At 35.1% G+C, this 22,333-nt stretch overlaps 1 protein-coding gene across 2 annotated transcripts in view; it reads right to left on the bottom strand.

Moving 5' to 3' along the window:
• The window catches only part of LOC150078315 (dymeclin), a 97,317-nt gene that overhangs the window by 36,096 nt on the left and 38,888 nt on the right, over positions 1-22,333 (bottom strand). Inside the window, exon 2 of one of the 2 annotated variants that reach the window (XM_090384743.1) lies at positions 12,161-13,866. In XM_090384743.1, the coding sequence (XP_090240869.1) occupies positions 12,161-13,845 (1,685 nt within the window). In that variant the 5' untranslated portion in view covers positions 13,846-13,866. Of the gene's footprint in view, positions 1-11,832; positions 13,867-22,333 lie in introns of those variants that run through there. The other variant, XM_090384742.1, reaches the window with a different exon arrangement.

Raw genomic sequence — 22,333 nt, 5'->3', positions numbered from 1 at the left:
AAAGAAGGGAAACAAGATTGGTAAGGGGAACAAAGGGGGTGTTCTTACCAAGAAAGGCTTAAATTCTGTAAATTGCAACGACGCCTGGAGACTAGGCACCCGCAAGGTGATCTGATTAATGTGTATAAGGCCTTGAATGGGTTGAGCAAGCTGAATGCTGATGGGATTCTTCCTCTTGCTCAGAGTATGAACCTGACGGGGCATAAATTCAAATTAAGGAAAGACAGTTGTAGACTAGATGTGTAGAAAATGCCTTTAGCTAGAGGGTAGTTGATTGCTGGAACAGACTTCCATCTCTTGATGTGGAAGTTGATAGCTTAAATAAATTTAAGGTTGAGCTAGACTGGTATTTGGAGTGAATGGATATGTGAAATGGGAGGTTTTTTTGTTTTGGCTGATGCTGCATAAGCTTGCTTTCTTGTATTGTATGCCCCAACTAATGCTAATGCTAATTTTGGTCTTTAATTCAGAGGAAGTCCATATGGATTGGAGCTGTGAAATGTCTCTCCAATTCACAAGGGAGATGTAAGGGTGAAGTGAACGATTACAGATTTCTAAGCTTGACTTCTGTTCTAGGAAAAATTATGGAGTCACTGGGTAAAGACGTAATGCAAGGCCATGTAGATAGGAATGCAGTTATTTGTTAATGAGCAATCACATCTGACACTGTAACTGGAAACTACAATGCAATAGCAAAGCAACTAGATGCTAACAATAATTTTTACATCATATAATTAGATTTCAGAAAAGCTTTTGATACTGTTCCATACAGTATGAACTGGAGGACTGTGGCATTAAGGTCAAGTTACTGCTATGGATAAAGGGATGTTTGAGTGGAGAAGAAAGTGGATATCCTTTGACATTGCTCTTCTTGGACTAGTGTTATTAGTGGAGAGCCCCTGGGTTTGTTAATAAGCACATTGTTGTTTACAATACAGTAGAGCAGCGATAATCCCAACTAATTAGAACCAGGAGTAGTTTGCACTTCCAATTTTCGAACTTATCAATAATACAGCCCTGGAGACTAAAAGAAAAAAAAGGTTTAGGATGTTTAGAAATAAAAACACTTAAGTTCTACTTATGTATTTTCATTCATAGGTGACAAAACAAATGGAACTTTTAGTCGCAATAACACATATGTATTATAGTCATTTAATGAAAATAATTACTTTTATTTTTTCTGCACCATTTTCTAACTTTGTTTCTTTGCTGCCAGATCTCTCGCTCTTTTCAGCAAGAGAAGTTGAAATGAGTTGGACAGTATTCAGTTTGTTGTGTTGTTTGTACCTAGCCCTCATGGGTAGCACTGCTAGCAGAATCACCGCCCTCCCCACCCTGGGTTTTTATGACCCAAGCTCGAGTCCCATCAATGATGGGAGGAATTTTTATGGGTCTTTTTTCACATCTTTGAGTTAATCTGTCTCAGACGAGGGTAGCATAGTGTGTTTTCCAGGAAACTTGGGTTTTTCGTGTAGAAAACAAAAAATTGATCTCAGAACACATGCAATTTACAGACAATATACATGGAGCAATATAGCTTTAGTCACCGATGCTTCTAAAGCCCTACTACAATAACAAACAGGATCTTCGAGGGATGCGTCATTAGCTGTTCTCTTTTTTAGTTTTTCTTTCTTTTTTTTTGCATCATCATCTGAATCAAGTTTTGATGTGAACTTCAAAACTTTTTCCTTGTTTTTAATTTCTGTTATGGTTGACTTCCCAACTTTGTAGAGTCCTGCTAACGAACACCCGCTTTCTCACTTTGAAAGTCTGTTTAAAACCTCAATCTTCAATTTAGTTGTAAAAATGTCTGCTTCCTTTTAAGAGACGAAGACCATAACTTCAGCACGGTGAAACAAAAAACTCTGTAAATGTTCAGAATCTCTTCATTCCTATATCTAAACTTCGTAAACATTTTGCTCTATATCTCACTTGCATGTATTGTTTTAGTTGCAATTTCTGTGTGCCATGTTCATTGTTATTGATTGACACATTTTTTTTTACTGTTTTAGATTTTACAACCCCCCAAAAAAAAAAAAAAAGTCAGTGAACAGAAATATCAGATTACAAAGTATGTCGAATAACAGATTACAAAGTGTTATGTTTAGTTAGTTAGTACTGTATGTTATGGTTTGTGTATGTTAATTAAGTATGTACGCAAGCGTAAATTTTTATTTTGCTAACCTGTGGATAATATTCTTTCGATTTTCACGTATCATTTTTGTAATTGATGAGAGAGAGAAAAAAAAAAAAGAAAGAAAGAAAAGGTGTAAACTTGTGCTTTATATCTTCATTTTTATAGCCTATGGATAATATTCTTCTGATTTTCGCTTATTACAATTGCCATTTAATAGAATCAAAATTCAATTTGCAAACATGATCACAATAACCCATTTGCTGCAATTATTTTATGGCACCAACATAAAAAAAAAAAAAATAAATAAATGCTGGCTCTTTCGGATTATTGACGCTGCGAATTATTGATGTTCGGATTTTTGAGGCTCTACTGTATTTATAAATGCTAGTGATATGTAGGCCATATCAGGCCTAATGTCTGTTTTCAGACAATACAAAAGTCGGCAAAGTGGTTAATAATGGGAATCAAGGCATACTATTGCAAAAAGGATGTAAAGGATCTAAAAAAATTAGGGAAATGGGCTGAGAAGTGGCAACTGACGATTAATGTTAGCATTAGCAGAGGCATATGATGCAAGAAAGCAAGTTTATGCAGCATCAGCCAAAAAAAAAAAAAAAAAAAAAAACACTTTCACTTCACCCCTCCGTTCGTTCGAAATACCTGAGCATTAAATTTATTTAGGCTATCAACTTCCACAACAAGGGATGGAAGTCTGTTCCACCAACCAACTACCCGCTGGCTAAAGGCAAATTTCCGCACATCTATCCTACATCTGTCTTTCCTCAATTTGAATTTATGCCCTCTCAGGTGATTATTCTGAGCAAGAGGAAGAATCCCATCAGCATTGAGCATGCTCAAACCATTCAAGGCTTTATACACCTCTATAAGATCACCTTGCCAGTGCCTAGTCTCCAGACACTGTAATTTGCAAAACTTAAGCCTTTTTTCGTAAGAGCAACCCTTTGTTTCATTCACTAATCTTGTTGCCCTTCTCTGTACTCGTTCCAGCAGCTCTACATCCTTCTTGAAATGAGGCCTCCAGACCTGTATACGGTACTCAAGGTGTGGCCTGACCATTGCCTTATACAAGGGAATAATCACCTCCTTATCCCTGCTATAAAAATTCCTGTATATCATTGACAGGCTCCATGAGCTACTCTTGCAGCACGTCTACACTACTCAGAGAACTTCATATCTGCCTGCACAATTACCCCCAGGTCCTTTTCATTCTCTTGTCAGTGTAGTACCACAGAGTTGATACGTTGCTCTGGGGTTGCTGTTTCCCATATGTAGTACTTTACATTTCTCAATGTTATACTTCATTTGCCAACTCTCAGCCCATCTGCTCATTCTGGATATGTTGAGCAGATGGGCCTTGAATGGTTTGAGCATGCTCAATGATGATGGGATTCTTCCTCTTGCTCAGAATAAATCACCTGAGAAGGCATAAATTCAAATCGAGAAAAGACAGATGTAGGGTAGATGTCCAGAAATCTGCCTTTAGCCAGCGGGTAGTTGGTTGGTGGAACAGACTTCCATCCCTTGTTGTGGAAATTGATAGCCTAAATAAATTTAAGGCCCAGCTGGACAGGTATTTCAAATGAACGGAGGGGCAAAGTGGAAGTTTTTTTGTTTTTTTTTTTTTGGCTGATGCTGCATAAGCTTGCTTTCTTGCATCATATGCCTCTACTAATGCTAATGTTGTTGCAGCAGCATAGCGTCAGTAGTGTCCTTAACAACCCTGCCAACCTTTGTATCGTCTGCAAACTTGGACATTAAGCTTGATATACCATCATCAATATTATTTATAAATACAGAAAACAATAATGGACCCAACACTGAACCCTGAGGGACTCCACTAATAACATTAGTCCACGATGAGCAGTGTCCATTGATTACCACTCTCTGTCTTCTCCCTCTCAACCACCCCTTTATCCATAGCAGCAATTTGCCTCCAATGTCACACTGCTCCAATTTGTGCAGCAGTCTTCCATGTGCAACAGTATCAAAAGCCTTTCTAAGATCCAAGTATATAAAATCAAAGTTATTCCCTGCATCCAGTTCATGTTGTTAGCAAACAAAGTACGACATATAGTATATGGATAGCTGTAATCTCAGATTAACATGTAAATTGAGTAGTACCACTCAATTGAAAAGTTAATCTGGGATTACTGAAGGTACTGAAAATGAGCTGTTCAGAGAACTTCACACATGAAGTTCTCAGAGCAATGCATACAGACTGTTAGAAGAGCTCGTGGGGTGCTGTCAATGATATACAGGAAGTTTTCCAACAGGGAAAAGGATGTAATTATTCCATTTTATAAGGTCATAAGGGTAATCTTGAGTACAGTGTCTACAGATTTGGGAGCCTTATTTTAGGAATGATGTGTATCTATCAGAACAGGTGAAGAGAAGAGCAAGGAGTTAAGTGAGGGGGAAAAAAAGGGTATTCTTACCAAGAAATACTTCAATTCTGCAAACTGCAGCATCTGGCAACTAGGCATTTGTAAGGTGCTCTGACTGAGGTTTTGTGACTTTAAATGAATTGAGCAACCTAAATGCTGACAGCATCATCACTCTAGCTCAGACAACACATACGGTGGCAAAAATTTAAATTGAGGAGCGAGAGTTTCAGGACAGATATGTGGAAATTTGCTTTCTGCTAGAGTAGTTGACTGCTGGAACAAATTTCCATCAATTGGCAATTTGAATAAATTTAAGAAAAAATTAGAGAAATTATTAAAGGGGATGGACAGGTGACGTGGGAAGGTTCTCTCATTTTGGCCAATGTCGTATAAGCTTGCTTCTTTGCATCATTTGCCAATACAATGGTACCTTGGATTACCAGTAACTTGGTATGCGAGTGTTTTGCAAGACTAGCAAAAAATTTTTAATAAATTTTAACTTGATAAACAAGCGAGGTCTTGCAATATGAGTACAGTCAGTCCTCGTATAACATGTGTTTACACTACACGAATTCGATCAAAAACGATTTATAAATACGGGAACGATATCTTATATAACACGAACCGAATTCGCTTATGCACGATTCGCCTTTGTGTTTACAAGAAATGGCAGTCGAACGCAGAATCACCCCAACTGAACGCAACCCGATAGGAATGAAGAGAAGATTTTGAAAATGTATTTATGGTTTTTTATATCAATGAAGGCAAAACACATTTTACCATAATAACACAAAAACCAACAATTCCAGCTAGTATAATCGCAAATACAATTAGATCGAGTTTACTACCAGTTTATAACAGATTCCACTAGCAGGAACGCAACTGGAAATTGCTTTTATTGTTTTATGGTAGTAACCCTTAGAAATGTGCTTTAGTAAAATGTGAGGTGTTAATAGTGTATCTCTGCCTTTACGGTGTTGTTTATTCAGTTGCTACACGCACACAGCTTTGTTTATCTGTATCAAGCGTGCCTCCTCGTTTTGTAATAGTGTGAGTGATGAATCTGATTTCCGTGAAATCCTCAAAAGGAGGCAAAAGCAAGTGCCATTGGGAAGATTCCTTGTTAAAGTCGCACAAAAAGAAAAAGTCAACAGATAGCAGTGATTCCGTTAGAGACAGTGAAAGTCGTCCTACCCAATAATTAATAAATTTGATTGCTTTATGTATATTAAATTTAAATATTAAAAATATAAAAAGGTATGTATTTTGTATTAATCATTTTTACAGTATATGAATATTTTTGAGTTTGGGAGCAAATCATCTGGGTTTCCATTATTTCTTATGGGGAAATTCGCTTTGATATACGAGTGCTTTGGATTACGAGCATGTTTTCGGAACGAATTATGCTCGCAAACCAAGGTACCACTGTACTAATACTATTCTCTTGCCAAAAACAAATTTCCACATGTATCCTTCAACCACCCATTTCCAATTTAAATTTATGTCCATTTATGCGTGTTGCCTGAGAAAGAGCAAGAATGTTATCAACATTTAGTTTACTAATCCATTTAAAGCTTTAAGCACTTAATCAGGTCAATTTGTAAGCTACAATTTACAGAACTCAAGTCTTACTTGATAAAAGTAGTCTTTTGTGTCTCTGATCTAATCTTTTGCTCTTCTTTGAAACCATTCCAACAGATAAAGCTACATGCACTGTTCAATGTGTGGCCTAACAATTGCCTTATACAATAAGATAATTACCCCCCCCCCCCGGTTCCTGCTGGCATACATTCTGAATATAACTGACAGAACCCTGCGAAATCTCCTAGCAGCCTGTCTACACTGCCCAGAAAACTTGATTTTGGACTGTAAAATTACCTGTAGGTCTCCATTCTTCCAGTGTGAAGAATGATATGCTGTTGTGGGATTATCGCTACTGAAATATATCTTGCATTTATCAATGTTAAACCTCAATTGCTATTTTCATTCCATCTGCCTAATTTATCCAGGTCTTGTTGGTGTACCCTATCCTGATTGTTATTAAATACATGGATGTTAATTCTACCAGGGATTACTTTGTGGATGAGAATCTATGCTCAAAGGAATCTGACTTCATGGTTTCAAGATACTGTTATATGGCAAAATTAGGTTTGGTGTTGGGCGCATTGTTGTTTTCTATTTTTATCAATAATATTGATGAAGGCATATCAGGCTTAATGTCCAAGTTTGCAAATGATACAAAGGTTGGAAGGGTGGTTAATGACAGTATGCTACTTCAAAAGGATCTAAAAAAGTTGAGCAGATAGGCTGAGAAATGCCAATTGAAGTTTAACAATGATAAATGCAAAGTACTGCATATGGGTAGCAATAACCCCACACTAACATACCAACTGTGTGGTACTACACTCAGGATAGTAAAAAAAATGAAAAAGATCTGGGGGTAATTGTGCACTCAGATATGAAGTTTCTCTGGACAGAGCAGAGAGCCTCTCCAGGACAGCTCCTGTACATCATTTTGTCAGTGATATACAGGAATTTTGCTAGCAGCGACAAGGAAGTGATCTCATTGTATCAGGCAATAGTTAGGCCACATCTTGAGTACTGCATACAGTTCTGGAGGCCTCATTTTAGGAAGGATGTGGAGCTACTGGAATGAGCAGGGCCAGATTTTAATGTTTTCAGGCTCTAGGCACTTTTATTTTGAGAAGTGGGAAAAGAGGAGTTTGTCTGTTTTGTTAGTGCATCGGCTTCTGTGGCCATAATGCACCTCTCAAGGTTTTTGCACTACTCTGATCCAAGCCCGAGGTGGGATTCGAACCCACGACCTTTGGGTTGCCAGGCAGGCACTTTACCCACCTGGCTAGTCCAGTCGGCAGGGAAACGAGGAGTAAAATATTTCTTATAGTAAGTTATACTGTATTAACACACTGACTGCAAATTAGATCTTTTGATGTAATGCAAGTATGAGCAGTTCAACAGTGCATGCACATACGAATGTGTATGACTGTTGTCTCATGCCTATCTTGTTAAATTGATATGTTTGTAGAGCATTAAATATGCATTTTCCTGTTCAAAACAGTTGTACTCACAAATATGTACATGTATGTTATTCGTAAAGAGAGTGGTAGTAAATAGTGGAATAAGTTTGTGGTGTAACATTTTAAGAAAACAGTGCGAATTTTAAAAGAAGACTGGTGAGCTGTATTTAAAATATTTTATATTCTGATCCTAGAATAATTTATTGCGTTAACTGTGTTTGACTTGATTTAAAATATATGACGGATATATGTGAAAACACGAATCTGGTTATGAAAGAAAAAAAGAAGAAAAAGCTTTGGGTGAAATGAAAAATTCAATGCCAAAATATATAAATGTTCCAAACCACTCCTGCAATAAGCCTACTCTTTGTCAATCTGAAGATTTCAGCGATGGTATTCAGGCCTACCGACGAAGGAACAAATAAAGGTCAAGTTGATATAGAATTAGAATCAGACCAAGTAGTTCCGTAGTGTCGACACTGACAACTGATGTAACTGCAAATAAGGACGAATCAGAGCCTGTGAATGACATAAGTACCCAAAAAACATCTGTTACTGTTTCACTATCAGATTTCAACACTGATCCAGTTAAATGGAAAATAAATGCTGATCTCATTCATCATGTTGCCCAAAATGTGCAGTTTCAGAATTTAGAGTGCAATTTGAAATCAATGTCTGAAAAATTTGGTGAAAAAGTAAGATATGCAAGAAAAGAATTGTTTTATAGGAAAATGGAGAGGTTGTTAAAAGAGACTGGCTAATATTCTAAGAATCTACTGGAAAAGTGTATTATTATATGTGTATGTTATTTAAAGACGGAACTAATGAATATGTAATCAATTTCAAATTGGATTCGACTGGAAAAATGTACATGCAAGAATCACAATGCATGAAAAATCAAGAGCAATTTCACTTCTATAGTTAATATTTTGCAGTTCCAAAATTCAACCTGGATTGACACAAAATTGCAAATCGAGAAGGAAAAAGCAACTAAATACTGGACTATAGTTTTAAGAAGAGTAGTTGCTGTAGTAAAATTTTTTGGCAAAAAGTGGTACAGCTTTCTGTGGTGATAATGAGCAACACAACAATCCTAACAATGGCAACTGCCATTGTTAGGATTTCTTGATGTTTGTTTCCATTGAAAAGCATGATGCAAAATATCTTTTTGACAAGGTAGCATCTATTCTTGATAAACATGGAATAGTTGTAACAAATTGCAGATCTCAGTCATATGACAACGCTGCTAATATGAGTGTGATGTATTCTGGAGTCCAAGCCAGATTCAAGGAAGTCAACAAAATAGCAGTATGGGTTCCTTGTGCTTCTCACAGTCTTAATTTAGTAGGGACCTCTTCAGAAAGCTGTTTGGCTTCCATTTATTTTTTTTGGCATTTTACAGTCGTTCTCCACATTCTTTGCAGCCTCACCACAAAGATGGTCTAAATTTGAGTACGATGGAGAATACAATCTCGATCAAATATCTATCAGGCACAAGATGGTCATCACGTAAATGTAAATTGGAAAAAAATTACAGTAAAATTTGCGCAGCACTCAATGTCTTAGAACGTGAAGAACAAAAACCAACAGACAGTGGTTCATGAAGGAAAAGCTTTGATAAATAAATGGAACAGGTTAGAAATAGCATCAATGACTATCATTTGGGAAGATCTAAAAAAACATAGATAGAGTGAATAAAGCAATTCAAGAACCTGGAATTGAGTTATTTATAATTGTGAAATTATATGATGCGCTTCTGGATTATTTGATTGATGTTCGAGACGAAGACAAATTTGATGATTTTGAAAAAAATTGCAAAAGAATTCGTTCCTAATTCCTATTATAGACAACATGAAGACCGAAAGCAGAAAAGGAAGAAACCGTTTAATGAAACACCAGAAGAATTGGTACCAGCAAAACTAAGTGCAAAAGATACATTTTGAATTCAAGTTTTTTATCGTATTGTAGATGTACTAGTCACAGAAATGGCGTGCTGCATACAGTACAATGCATGATACTTTCAATTTTCTTATAGAAAAATCTTATGTTAAAAGAAGAAATTTGATCCAAAGCCACAGCATTAGTCAACACCTACTTGTCCGACTTAGAAGTAGACTTCATTGATGAATTGCTATTGTTTCTGGCACTATACAAGGACAAAACGTCTGTGGCAGAATTAATCAAGGCACAAATAAAAGATAAACTGATTACTAGTTTCCCAAACGTACACATAGCATTAAGAATTGATCTATCCATAATTGGATCGAATGCTGAAGGAGATCACTCATTTTCGAAATTTAAGCAGATCAAGAACTGTGTATGCTCAACTATGGGCCAAGATCGCTAATTGTCGTTGGCACTTCTTTGTATCAAGAACGATATTGCTCGTCATATGGACTTCGAGGACGTTATTAAAGATTTTGCTACAACAAAAAGCTGAAGCAAGAAACTTTTGTAATCGTAAGAAATGTTACAAGTAATCTAGATATTGAAGATATTGTAGATTTTCTTTCTTTTTAATTTCTTTTTAATGTTGAAGTTTTATAGTTGCATTATTTTTAAGTCTGAAAACCTTTTCCTCCCTATTTTTTTCCTTCCTTCCTTCATAAACCCTAGGCACAGTGCCTAATGGGAAATTAGGCCCTGGGAACGAGTACAGAGAAGGGCAACGATATTGATGAGGGGAACAAAGGGGTGGTCTTATCAAGAAAGGCTTCAGTTCTGCAAATTGCAGTGTCTGTAGACTGAGCAATTCCAAGGTGATCTGACTGAGATGTTTAAAGCTTTGAATGGATTGAACAAGCTCAATGCTGATGGGATTCTTCCTCTTGCTCATACCTTACACAAAGGGGCACAAATTCACATTGAGGAAGAAAAGTTGCAGAATATGTGTGGAACAAAACTACTGGAGAGAATGAATGGCAGGCATTTTTTTTTTTTTTTCTCTCTTGGCTGATGCTGTATAAGTTTGCTTTCTTACATCATTTGCCACTGCTAATGCCAATTATATTGTGATGTTAATGAATAATGCAGTTTCTACATTAAAGAACCTGTTTTTGGATGCAGTTTCAGCACCATACTCTCACTCGAATGTCTGTATCTATCCAAATGCTGCTGAATGACAGATAGTTGTTAGGGGGAGTGATCATGGACATACTCTAAGTCTTATGCCTCATCCCCCCCCAAGACCTTTTTTTATGATGGAATACCTTAAATGTAAAGATTAGGAGGAAAATCTTGAAGACTGCCAGATTTATGAGAATATACACAAAAAAAAAAAAAAAAAAAAACTGCGACTTACAAGTATACTAAGCCATTGAGAAAACCCAATAACATAAGAATAGCATCTCTTTTCAACAGCCAGTGATGGATTTTTTTTTTTTTTTTTAATTTTTTTATTTATATATTGCATTTCCTCATACCTATTAACTGTACAGAAAATTTTGGTTTCTAATTACAAAGATTTGGAAATACATCTTGAAGTGCTTATACATAATTTTTAATCATCTTGTGCATGCATGTATGCACAAAAACACAGTGTATATATATATAAACATGAATTCTCTGTCCTTAAGTATTTTTAATTATGAATTTTTCATATAAATTTTGGTGATTTCCATTAAGCTTAAGATTAAAAAATTATTACTGTCATTCATAAGAAAGAGAGAAAGAGAGAGAAAGAATCCATGCTCTAAAAAATGCTAAGCATTAAATAAATTAAAATACCCCCCCCTACCAAGGATAACATATATTTAAGTGTGAAATCACTTTCTAATATTTACAATTATCACCAAAGTCTGCAATACATCATACAAAGGTGTATATACAATTTAAGGTCAACCTATAACGGATACTTATATAAGAAAGATATTTTCAACATGATACAAATTTATATGAAGAACTCTTAATTCTCTCCCCCCCTTCTCCAAAGCAAAATAAAATGTCTCTGAAAACCTAAAACTATTTTGCAGAATATAAGCTTACAGAATAGAGCATGAAAGAAAAAAATATAATAATAATTAGATTTTGATCTCTTCTCTAGTTTCAGGTTCAGACCAAGCAAATAATGAAAATATTTTTCTGAATCAACATTGTGGTTCCAAACTAAAGTTTTTTTTTTTTTGTCAAATTACATTATCAATCCCATCCATTGCTATCAATGAATTCTAGAAGACAGCTAAACAAAAACAAAACTTAAGTGTCACAGGATAATTATGTTTATATCAGCTATTTGTTTTATTTATTTTTTTGTTTACAATCCTTTATGTGGGTTAAAAATTAAGATATTTTTTGGGTTCCAGTATATGCCTGATGTATGAAATACAAGAGACCACAGGTAAGGTATGAAGAATTCTTCTGACTGTCCTTCCTCCACATATTTAAATTTTAATTCTGGGAACTTTTTTAACTTATCTTTTGGCCATTTTTGTGATGCCTGTTTTATAATATAGGAAACTTCAGAAACTGATAAATGTTTTTCAGCCAGTTCTAGGTGTTCAGTGAAATAGATTAATACTGCATCTATGTTTTGAATAACATCCTGAAAATTAGCATGAGTTCTAAAAGAATTAAATACATACCGTTTATAAAGGAGTGTATAAAGAAGGTCCGTATTGTTTTGTAACTGGGAAGTTAAACAAGAATTCAGGATTTCTAAAAGCATGCGTTGCACCTCTTCTATAATTGAAAGATCTTGCATCAAATCAGAAGTAACCAGGTCTTCTTCACCATCAGATCTTCCACTGTCACTGCCATTCTTTAGCTGATTTATCATTCTTGACTGACGTTTGCTTAAATTTTCAAATAATGTCATAAACCGCTGGCAAGCATATGGATGAAGGTCTTTGAAACTGCTCGACATATTTGCAAGAGCTGCAAGGCAGTTTGTATGTAGATATTTATCATGCATTCTTGTCATATTATATTGTATAGTTCGAATAATTACTAGAACTAGTATACTACCAAGTGATATCTCTGATAATGCCCGTTCAGTATACCAACCTGTATTTCGAAGTATAATATGATGCACATTATTATTGAAGGATTCATCTTCACTAAGAATTAAGAGCACAATTAAGGCCATATAAATATGGTGGGAGTTTCTTTCTGGAGCATTATAGAGTATTTTCAATATTGGCACCACTAATCCGTCAATATTTTCACTTGAAACAACAAACTGTTTGAAATTATGATTCCTATGAAGTAATAGGTAGAGAAAAAGTGTAGTCTGATCGTCTTTCAAGGTTTCACAAAGCACAGAATAAAGGCAAGAATAATCAAATTTAAATGCAGGAGCAGTATTAACAACTACCTCATCAGGATGTTCAACAGAATTCCTAAAACTAAACAGAGCTTCACGATAGGGATTAGAAAGCTCTTTTTCATTCGTGTAATGGTTAACTAATGTTAGCAGCAATATCAAACATTGATTTGCTAATACTGATTTCATAGTTGTAGCATTCTCTGTTAAACCACTTCGTGGGTATCTTAATGTCAGAACATTCCAGAGGCCCGAAGCTAATCCAGATAGTACACTACCACCATCTCCTGAGGTGCTTATACAGTGAGGACATTTTTCTTGTTTCACATAATGCTGCAAGAGAGCCTTTATAAGCAAGAGTGCATGAATAGAACACTTACCATGCATCATAGACTTGTATATGATGGATCCCGGAGTTGGTTTTGAATAAAACATTTGTACAGACAGTAGCACTAGTAATGTGCTTACAGCTTCCACTGTAATAGTGTATGTAACAGGAACTAGTGGTACATCAACAATAATTTCAACTAATGCATTTATCAACAACTCTAAAACACCTTCCGATTCTCCATATTCATTATCCACTAGTTGTGAACTATTGGCTTGTTCAGAGTGAAAATGCTTAACTATACTGTCATCACCAAGTGATTCAATAAAATACTTTGTTACACAGCGAATTATAAATAAAGCATTATAAGTTTGCCATATAAATACTTTATTTTCACACTGAACTGAGGCTTTCAGCTCAGCTGCTCTTAACAAAAACACCCGGGTCAGAGAGCCTAAGTTGCCTGATACAAAATTGTTAGTTAGCAGAGTATCAAGCATTGGGCGTGTGCTATCTTCTAATAAATGGCAATCTGCACAGGTATGTGGAGGAGAGAAAGTAAACGACAAAAGCTGATTCCAAAATGGATCATTATGCGAAATGGATTCTTTTCCTGCAAACTGCTGGAGATATTTATTATTCTGAAGTTCAGTCAAAGTGCTACTCGACGTACCCATCTTTATTAGAAAGCGGAAAACCTAAAAAAAAAAAAAAACCAAGAAAGATTTGTGTTTTTTTTTAAAAAAAAACTACATCTTACAGTATAAATAATACTGGCATACATTTACTATACTGTAATACAAAATGAAAGGAAATATTAAGTTTCTTCTACATAAAAGATTCATTCTTATAATCCCAGCCTTGAAAATAGTTTTTATTATTATTATCTGGATGATTAGAAAATTAGGTGTAATGAGTGGCTCATATTTCATCTTACTTTATTTTTAATTTCCATAACCTCTAAGACAGTTTATGTCATAAAACATTAAGTTGTCAACTGATAGAAAATTATATACCAGCTACATAATCCAGCAGGCATTGAAAATATCCGTAGCTAGTGACACAATGACTGTAATAAATAAAAATACACTTTTTTGAAACAATCATTTATTCATTAAACTGTATTGCAGCTACAGAAATAATTGGTCTACGATAACTAAAATAAGATATATAATTTTTTTGATTCAACGTATTTGAGTTTACGACTGAATACATAGTGGTTCCATTGCATGTAGTACTTATTGACATAACTAAAGATAAATCCAAATTGAAGATTTTTTTCTAAAACTTACAAAATTCCTTTCCATTCTCAAAATTCAATTGTATATTGAAATCACCGGTAACTATAATAGTTCAAACAAATTGAACCACTGGTCATTTTTTTTTTTTTTTTTTCTGGTTTGATTTGTGACAATTTTATGTCACAAATCAAAGCACAGGCTCCTTATAGTCACTGACTATAAGGAGCCTGTGCACTTTTGAAAAAGCTCACTTCTGAAAGGTTTAAATTCGGTACGTCCAAAACTGAAAACATGTTAGTTAATGTTAGTTAATAAACATGTTAGTTAATGTACTAATGTTAACTAACATGTTAATGTTTAACATGTTAGTTAACATTAGTTAACTAACATGTTAAAACATGTTAGTTAACTAATGTTAGTTAATAAAACAGAAGTTAATGTTTCTGAGAATAGGTGAACAACTGTGCCAAATTTCTTGGAGAAATTTTTTAAAGTGGCATGATCATCTAATTCCAATGATTAGTGGATGATTTTATATTTCTTTTTACAGGCCGATCTTAAAAGCAAGCCCTGGGGATTAAAATTCGAGTTTGAGACATAGGCCAAAATGGTGCTTCAAATATCGCCATCCTTGACATTGTTTTTATTTTTATAAAAAGTAAACATACGTTTATGTTGCTGCAATTTTGCATTTTCAGAATTTTTTTCTGCAAAACATAATAAATTTATCATTCCGATTGCTGCTTCCATTCCACCATTTTCTTCGTCCAATGATGATTTAGGCGTGAGGTTCCAGTTTTGTATCTAGTCACATACATTATAAATATATCCAAATGGATTATCATCAATTTTTCTTTTGATAAGAAAAATCGTTATAATTAAGAAAGGGAGAAAGGATCTGCTAAGCATTAAATAAATTAAAATAACCCCCCACCATGGATAACATATATATTTAAGTGTGAAATCACTTTCTAATATTTACAATTATCATCAAAGTCTGCAATACATCATACAAAGGTGTATATAAAATTTAAGGTCAACCTATAATAGATACTTATATAAGTAAGATATTTTCAACATGATACAAATTTATATGAGGAACTCTTAATTTCCCCCCACCTCCCCTTCTTCAAAGCAAAATAAAAGTCTCTGAAAACCAAAACAAACTATTTTGCAAAATACAAACTTACAGAATATGGTATTTAAAATAACTAAATGCACAAGGCATAATATGTTAAGAGTTTATTATCTATATAATATCGGTGTATAGATACACCATAGACAACTCTTAAGAAACTACGAAGTAGTTGTTGTAGGCATCATTTGCTCTGTTTCTCATATTGTGCTCTGCCTTCACGACGAGTTGCCATGATATTGCACTACCTCGAATAAGTAACGCTTCACTAATAGAGAAGACTATTGTTACTTATTCTCTGTGAGTACCACCACCCAGACGGCACAGTTTCAAGGCTATTGGCCTATCATCAGTGGATGGGCAGGTATCCTGGTATTGCAGACATGACGACCCAGTTGTGAAGTTAATCACACAATATGAGAGATGCCAAAAGGTCTCCACTCTTAACGTATTATGCTTTGTGCATTTAGTTATTTTAAATATTGTCGTATACACCTTTTGGAATCTCTCATATTGTGTGATTAACTTCACAACTGGGTCGTCATGTCTGCAATACCAGGTTACCTGCCCATCCACTGATGATAGGCCAATAGCCTTGAAACGGTCGCCGGGGGGGGAGCCTGATATTCACGGAGTTTCTGAGAATAGGTAACAACAGTCTTCTCCACTGGGGAAGCATTGCCTATTCGAGGAATATATGAGCTTTGAGTGTGAGTTGAAGGAGCAACTGTCCCTTTCTTTCTTCTACAGCATTTCCTTCCTCTACCTCTCCTACTATCACCTTCCTACATCTTTATCACTTTTCTAAGTCTAATAGGGATAGTATGAGGATAACCGAGAACTTTATCCCATACAATATTTCAAAACGGTGCTGTCTGGGTGGTGGTAGTACTCATCGAGAATAAGTAACAAAAGTCTTCTCTATTAGTGAAGCGTTACTTATTCGAGGTAGTGCAATATCATGGCAACTTGTCGTGAAGGCAGAGCACAATATGAGAAACAGAGCAAATGATGCCTACAACAACTACTTCGTAGTTTCTTAAGAGTTGTCTATGGTGTATCTATACACTGATATTATATAGATAATGAACTCCTAACTCTTATCGTGCTGTCTGGGTGGTGGTAGTACTCATCGAGAATAAGTAACAAAAGTCTTCTCTATTAGTGAAGCGTTACTTATTCGAGGTAGTGCAATATCATGGCAACTTGTCGTGAAGGCAGAGCACAATATGAGAAACAGAGCAAATGATGCCTACAACAACTACTTCGTAGTTTCTTAAGAGTTGTCTATGGTGTATCTATACACCGATATTATATAGATAATGAACTCCTAACTCTTATCGTATTATGCCTTGTGCATTTAGTTATTTTAAATATTGTCATATACACCTTTTGGCATCTCTCATATTGTGTGATTAACTTCACAACTGGGTTGTCATGTCTGCAATACCAGGATACCTGCCCATCCACTGATGATAGGCCAATCTTTGAAACGATGCTGTCTGGGTGGTGGTACTCACCGAGAATAAGTAGCAATAGTTTTCTCTATTAGTGAAGTGTTACTTATTCGAGGTAGTGCAATATCATGGCAACTCGTCGTGAAGGCAGAGCACAATACGAGAAATAGAGCAAATGATGCCTACAACAACTATCGTAGTTTCTTAAAGAGTTGTCTATGGTGTATCTATACACCGATATTATATAGAAAATATGGTATGAAAAAAATAAAATAAAATAATTAGATTTCTTCTCTAGTTTTGGACTCAGACCAAGCAAATAATGAAGAAAATATTTTGTCTGAATCAACATTATGGTTCCAAACTCAAGTTTCTTTTTTGTCAAATTACATTATTAATGACTGCTATTAATGAATCTACTGCTATTAATGAATTCTAAAAGGCAGCTAAACAAAAGCAAAACTTAGCTGTCACAGGATGATTATGTTTATATCAGCTATTTACCCCAGGGGCTCATATCTGGTGAGTATTGGCTTTGCACACCTAGGGTCCTGAGCTGGATATCATCATTCTTCTCTTTCTTGGTGATTCCCTTCTACTTCTGACTCTGTGTCTTATTTGCAATGAAGCTTGTCAGTGTTCAAGGAATATAATGTGAAACATCACTACACCTCAAAACATGCCTCAAATTACGATAAATTTCAAGGAGCTTTGCAGCAGGAAAAAACTCCAACTAACCCTAACTTTTCAAAGTCAACAACAGAAGATTAGAACTTTTACTTGTCAAAATTTAGTTAGAGCTAGTTTTCGAAAAAGTTCATGAATTCACACATTTTTCAATAGTAATTGACGAGAGTGAAGATACAAGCCATACAGTTCAATTACTATTTATATCTGAGGTGTAAATCAAAATTTTGCAGTAACTGAAGAGCTAGTTGCATTAAAAAGCTTGAAAGATACAACAACAGGTTAAAATATATTTTTGAGTGTGTCAGAAGCAATTGATGGCCTCAAATTGAATTGGGATTTGCTATCAGCGGTTACGACAGATGGCACTAAAAATACGGTCAGATAAAATTGGGTTCATGGGTCAGCTTCATAAATATCTTGACAGTAAAAATATTAAAAAACCAATGCAATTTCATTGTATAATTCACCAGCAGTCTTTGAGCGAAAAATTTTGGGCGTAGATTGTCATGTCAACTGTTAATATCAACAGTAAATTTTATTCGCAAGACTAGTCTGAATCATCAGGAATTCAAAAATTTTCTTGAAACTAATGAGGCTGAATACGGTGATTTGTTGTACTACGCTGAAGTAAGTGGTTGAGTCGCTGTAACGTGTTGAAGCGATTTTTTGAACTTAGGATCAAAATAGATCTATTTATGAACGAAAAATTGAAACCTGTTCCGGAACTGTCAGATCTCAAGTGGTTATGGAACCTTGCCTTTTTAACAGATATATGTTAACACCTGAATTTTCTTAATATGAAATTACAAGGACAAGACAAACTTATCAATAAATCTTATTATAATATCAAAGCATTTGAAACAAAACTGGAGTTATTTAAAAGTCAACAACTTCAGAATAACTTTTCACATTTTCCATGTTGCAATAATTTATCTAAAAATATGCCCGGTTGTAATTTTTCTACTGCAAATTTTTGTTCAAAGCGTAAGGCTGTTACAGGAAAATTTTGTGGCTAGATTTTCTGATTTTAAAAATAATTCAAAAGGTGTTTGAACCTTTTCAAAATTCATTTGACATACCTGTCAATAATATTGATGAGAATTTACAATTAGAATTGGTAGATCTTATATCTAAAGATGCACTAAATAAAATATTTAAAAATGAAAACCTAATTCAATTTTATTCAACATTATATGAGTCAGATTATCCAAAAATTAAAAATTTTGCAAGAAAGGTTACATCAATTTTCGGAAGTACATACAGCAATGCCTCACATAGCACTGATAATTGGTACCAAAACTGTTCCATGTTATGTGAAACCATGCTGATTGAGATATAATTATAATGGGTTTTAATCGAATGTGTATCAGAGAAACATCCTATAAACAAATTATAATAAACCTATAAACAATTTGCACTTGATACACAATTAAAAGGTAACATCATGAGAGATGAGAAAAAAAGCTTTATTGTTTATTTAGGTATTTCAATAATAAAGTATGGTGAAGTTCTCTTCTTTTTCTCAATGTACAAGTCTTTGTAGCATTGAATCCTATCTTGTAAAATTTGCCATACCTTGATGCTACATTCAACATTTTGATCTCCATTCATAATCGGCCTGGCAGGCCATGTCAATCTCCTGAAAAACTTGCTTAAATTCCTCTGTTGAAAATTCTTTTGGTGCCACTTCAGTGTAATCCACTTCAGAATTGTTTTTCTCTTCTTAATATCCAGTTTTCTTGTCAATTTCAAGGTTGCATCATCTAAGTCATTTGCATGTGAGTCAATGCAGTCACATACACTGGCAGTGTCCAAAGCTTTGAATCTCAAGTCTTTTCTGATCTTCACAATGTCTTCAGCAATTGTCTAAACTTGCGATTCAAAACTAGTGAAATCATTTGCCAAATGGGGCAAAACATGCTGCCAAACAGAACGCACGTTGTTGGCAGTGATTCTAAACAAGATGCAGATATATTTCGATCGTATTTAAAGGGGTAAAAAATAAATTGTGAAATGAAAGTTCGAAAAGCTATCACGTCCTCTTGTCAGGATGGAATTAAGAATACTGAACACTGTTGCATGTTGCCACTGACTGCCTGAGGATAGCTATTGGCACCTCTCTCTCTCCCTCTCTCTCTCTCTCTCTCTCTCTCTCTCTCAGAAATTTCTTTTTGGCTGGTGCAGCAAAAGCCTCAGGCTTCCTTGTACCATATGGCTAATGATAATAATAATAACAACATGCATGTGAGACAACAGAGTTCGCACCGCAGCATATATGTACACATACCTAGGCTATGACAACGCAGTATACATGTAGAGATATGTGTCTAGGATATTCAATGAGTTTTGATACGTATAGTAAATTTTCGACTTAAACTTAATTGAAACCCATGCTGTTTGAAGCCGTGCTAAGCGAGATATTGCTGTATATATGTGAGCAGACCTTTTCAAAAATGAAATATGTAAAATCAAAAATATGATCACGTCAGTTAGACATAGGGCTTACAATACTGAGATTCCGGGATCCCGGCCATTTTTTTCCAGTATTTAAATCCCGGTATTGATACAAAAATACCGGTTTTTTGGTACTAATTTAAAAAATAACTATCCATGATTTATTCACATAAAAGTTATAAAATCAACAACAAATCATTAATACTGCTGAATTTGCAGATGAGGGGTTGTTATACACAGTAAAAATTAAAACGTCACGAAACTGTTAAGACATAAAATATTACAAATATTTCTCTTAGTAAGTATAGTGTGTGTGCGGAAGTAAAGCACTTAAGGAATAATGAAAACATCATTACAGAAATATTTCCATTAGTGGGAGTAGGCCTGGTAGTGCAATTAAGGAATATGGTGAACAATGGTATGGCAGGTGCGGAAGGGTTAAAATTAAAAGCTTCTGAGCAATAGTTTAATCCCTCTATTACACCTCTACTTCAGAATGTGACAAGCAACATTTAGTGCATTTTGGGAAAGGGTGTCGGTATGGAGCAGTTCAAAAGGTATTGTGAACAGGTGATCTAGAGGCAAAAGATGAAAGTGTTTCGTTGTGTGGGAAAAATATTCTGTTTTTCCACCAAAGGAAGAATAGTGAGTTTAAAGAATAATACTGTGATTGGGTCAGGTTTAAATTAGATAGGGGAGAGATACGTAAATGCATGCAAATCCCTCTGGGGTTTGCACACAAGTTTGCATATAAAAAAAGTAGTACAAGGGGCGATTGTAACTTGCAATAAATTCAATAAATAAATAAGGAAATAAATAAGGTGCTCGCACCAAAAGAGGGGTTTTGTGGTTGTTGTTCAGAGGGGTTGCAGACTTCCAGTGGTAGTTCTGGGTTCAGTTCGGGTCCAGCTATATTGTGAAGGGTTCTGCCAGGCACGTTCCTGTGCTAGAAGTTAATCCAGAAGTTGAATAACAAGCCAGTCAGATAGTGCCCTGGCTTCTACTACTGCTATGGTAACTTCTTTCAATATTAACAGAGAACTGTTCTCGAAATTCTGAAATAAGACAGGAAGAGCTATACAGCAGAGATGCAAAGTTCAACTAAGAAGAGAGAGAGAGAGAGAGAGAGAGAGAGAGAGAGAGAGAGAGAGAGAGAGAGAGACATCACCGCACTCCATGGAAGGAACCTGCACAAAGGAATCCCACCGTGAAAGAGAAGGAAGGTAAGTCCTCTGAACTGTATTTGCTTGGAAATGGTACTTAAATAAAATAGGAGATTATTTTAGAGTAAGGTTGAAGTTGAAGAAACACAAGAAATAAGGAAATGTTTAGTTTTGAGTTGGTTTATTGGTGAAGTTGTAAAGAAAATTGATATTGTTAAATTAAGAGAGATTACATGGAATTGTTAGCATTAAGTTAGCGACTTATGGATTATTGTAAAGAAAAACTGATATTGGTGATTAAGAGAAATATGAGGAAGTATTTAAGATTGAATTAGTTTAGTGTTGAAGCTGTAGAGAGAGTTGAGATTGTTAATTGAGAGAAATTTTATGGAAATGATAGCATGTATTAACAGATTAAATGAGAAAAATGATTTTTGTTTTATATTTGTGTCATTGCTCTTGAGAAACTGATAGCTGACATAATATATATACTCGTGTGGGGGGGGGGAACATCCCTCAGCTCCTGGAAATTCTCATTTTTTAATGCAGTCAGGTAGCTTGTGGGGCTTAGTGCTTGAGGGGAACTGCTGTACGAAAATCATAACAATGGGCACTGCAGCAATACTAAGGTACAGGGAAATAAAAATTAATAATCCCCCCCCACACAACTTTAGATTTGGTTTCCTCACTAAGCTTAAACGTCAGTCCCTTTCTTTCGTTAATACGGGTATAGTGCCATAAAAAGTCAAAAAGGAAATATTTTTTATTTTTGATAAAAAGGAAATAAGATTTTTTGAAGATGAGGGAATAAGGGGGGGGGGTTAAACTGCAATTCGTCTAGGACTATCTCAGTACAAAGCACCAACCAGCACAGAATCCAAAAGGACATTTTCTGACGCTAATTAAATATGTACCAAAATTAGATCCAGTTTAAATGATAACACTATCGAGTTTCTTAAGAGCTCACTTTATTTGGATTGGTAGTGTGGATGCTTATTTTTTTTTTTAGAATTTTTTAGAATAAC

The sequence above is a fragment of the Mastigoproctus giganteus genome, chromosome 11 (assembly GCF_048544385.1).
Source record: "Mastigoproctus giganteus isolate SK-2022 chromosome 11, ASM4854438v1, whole genome shotgun sequence".
Lineage (NCBI taxonomy): Eukaryota > Metazoa > Arthropoda > Arachnida > Uropygi > Thelyphonidae > Mastigoproctus > Mastigoproctus giganteus.
This window is presented reverse-complemented; position numbering and strand designations above follow the sequence as displayed.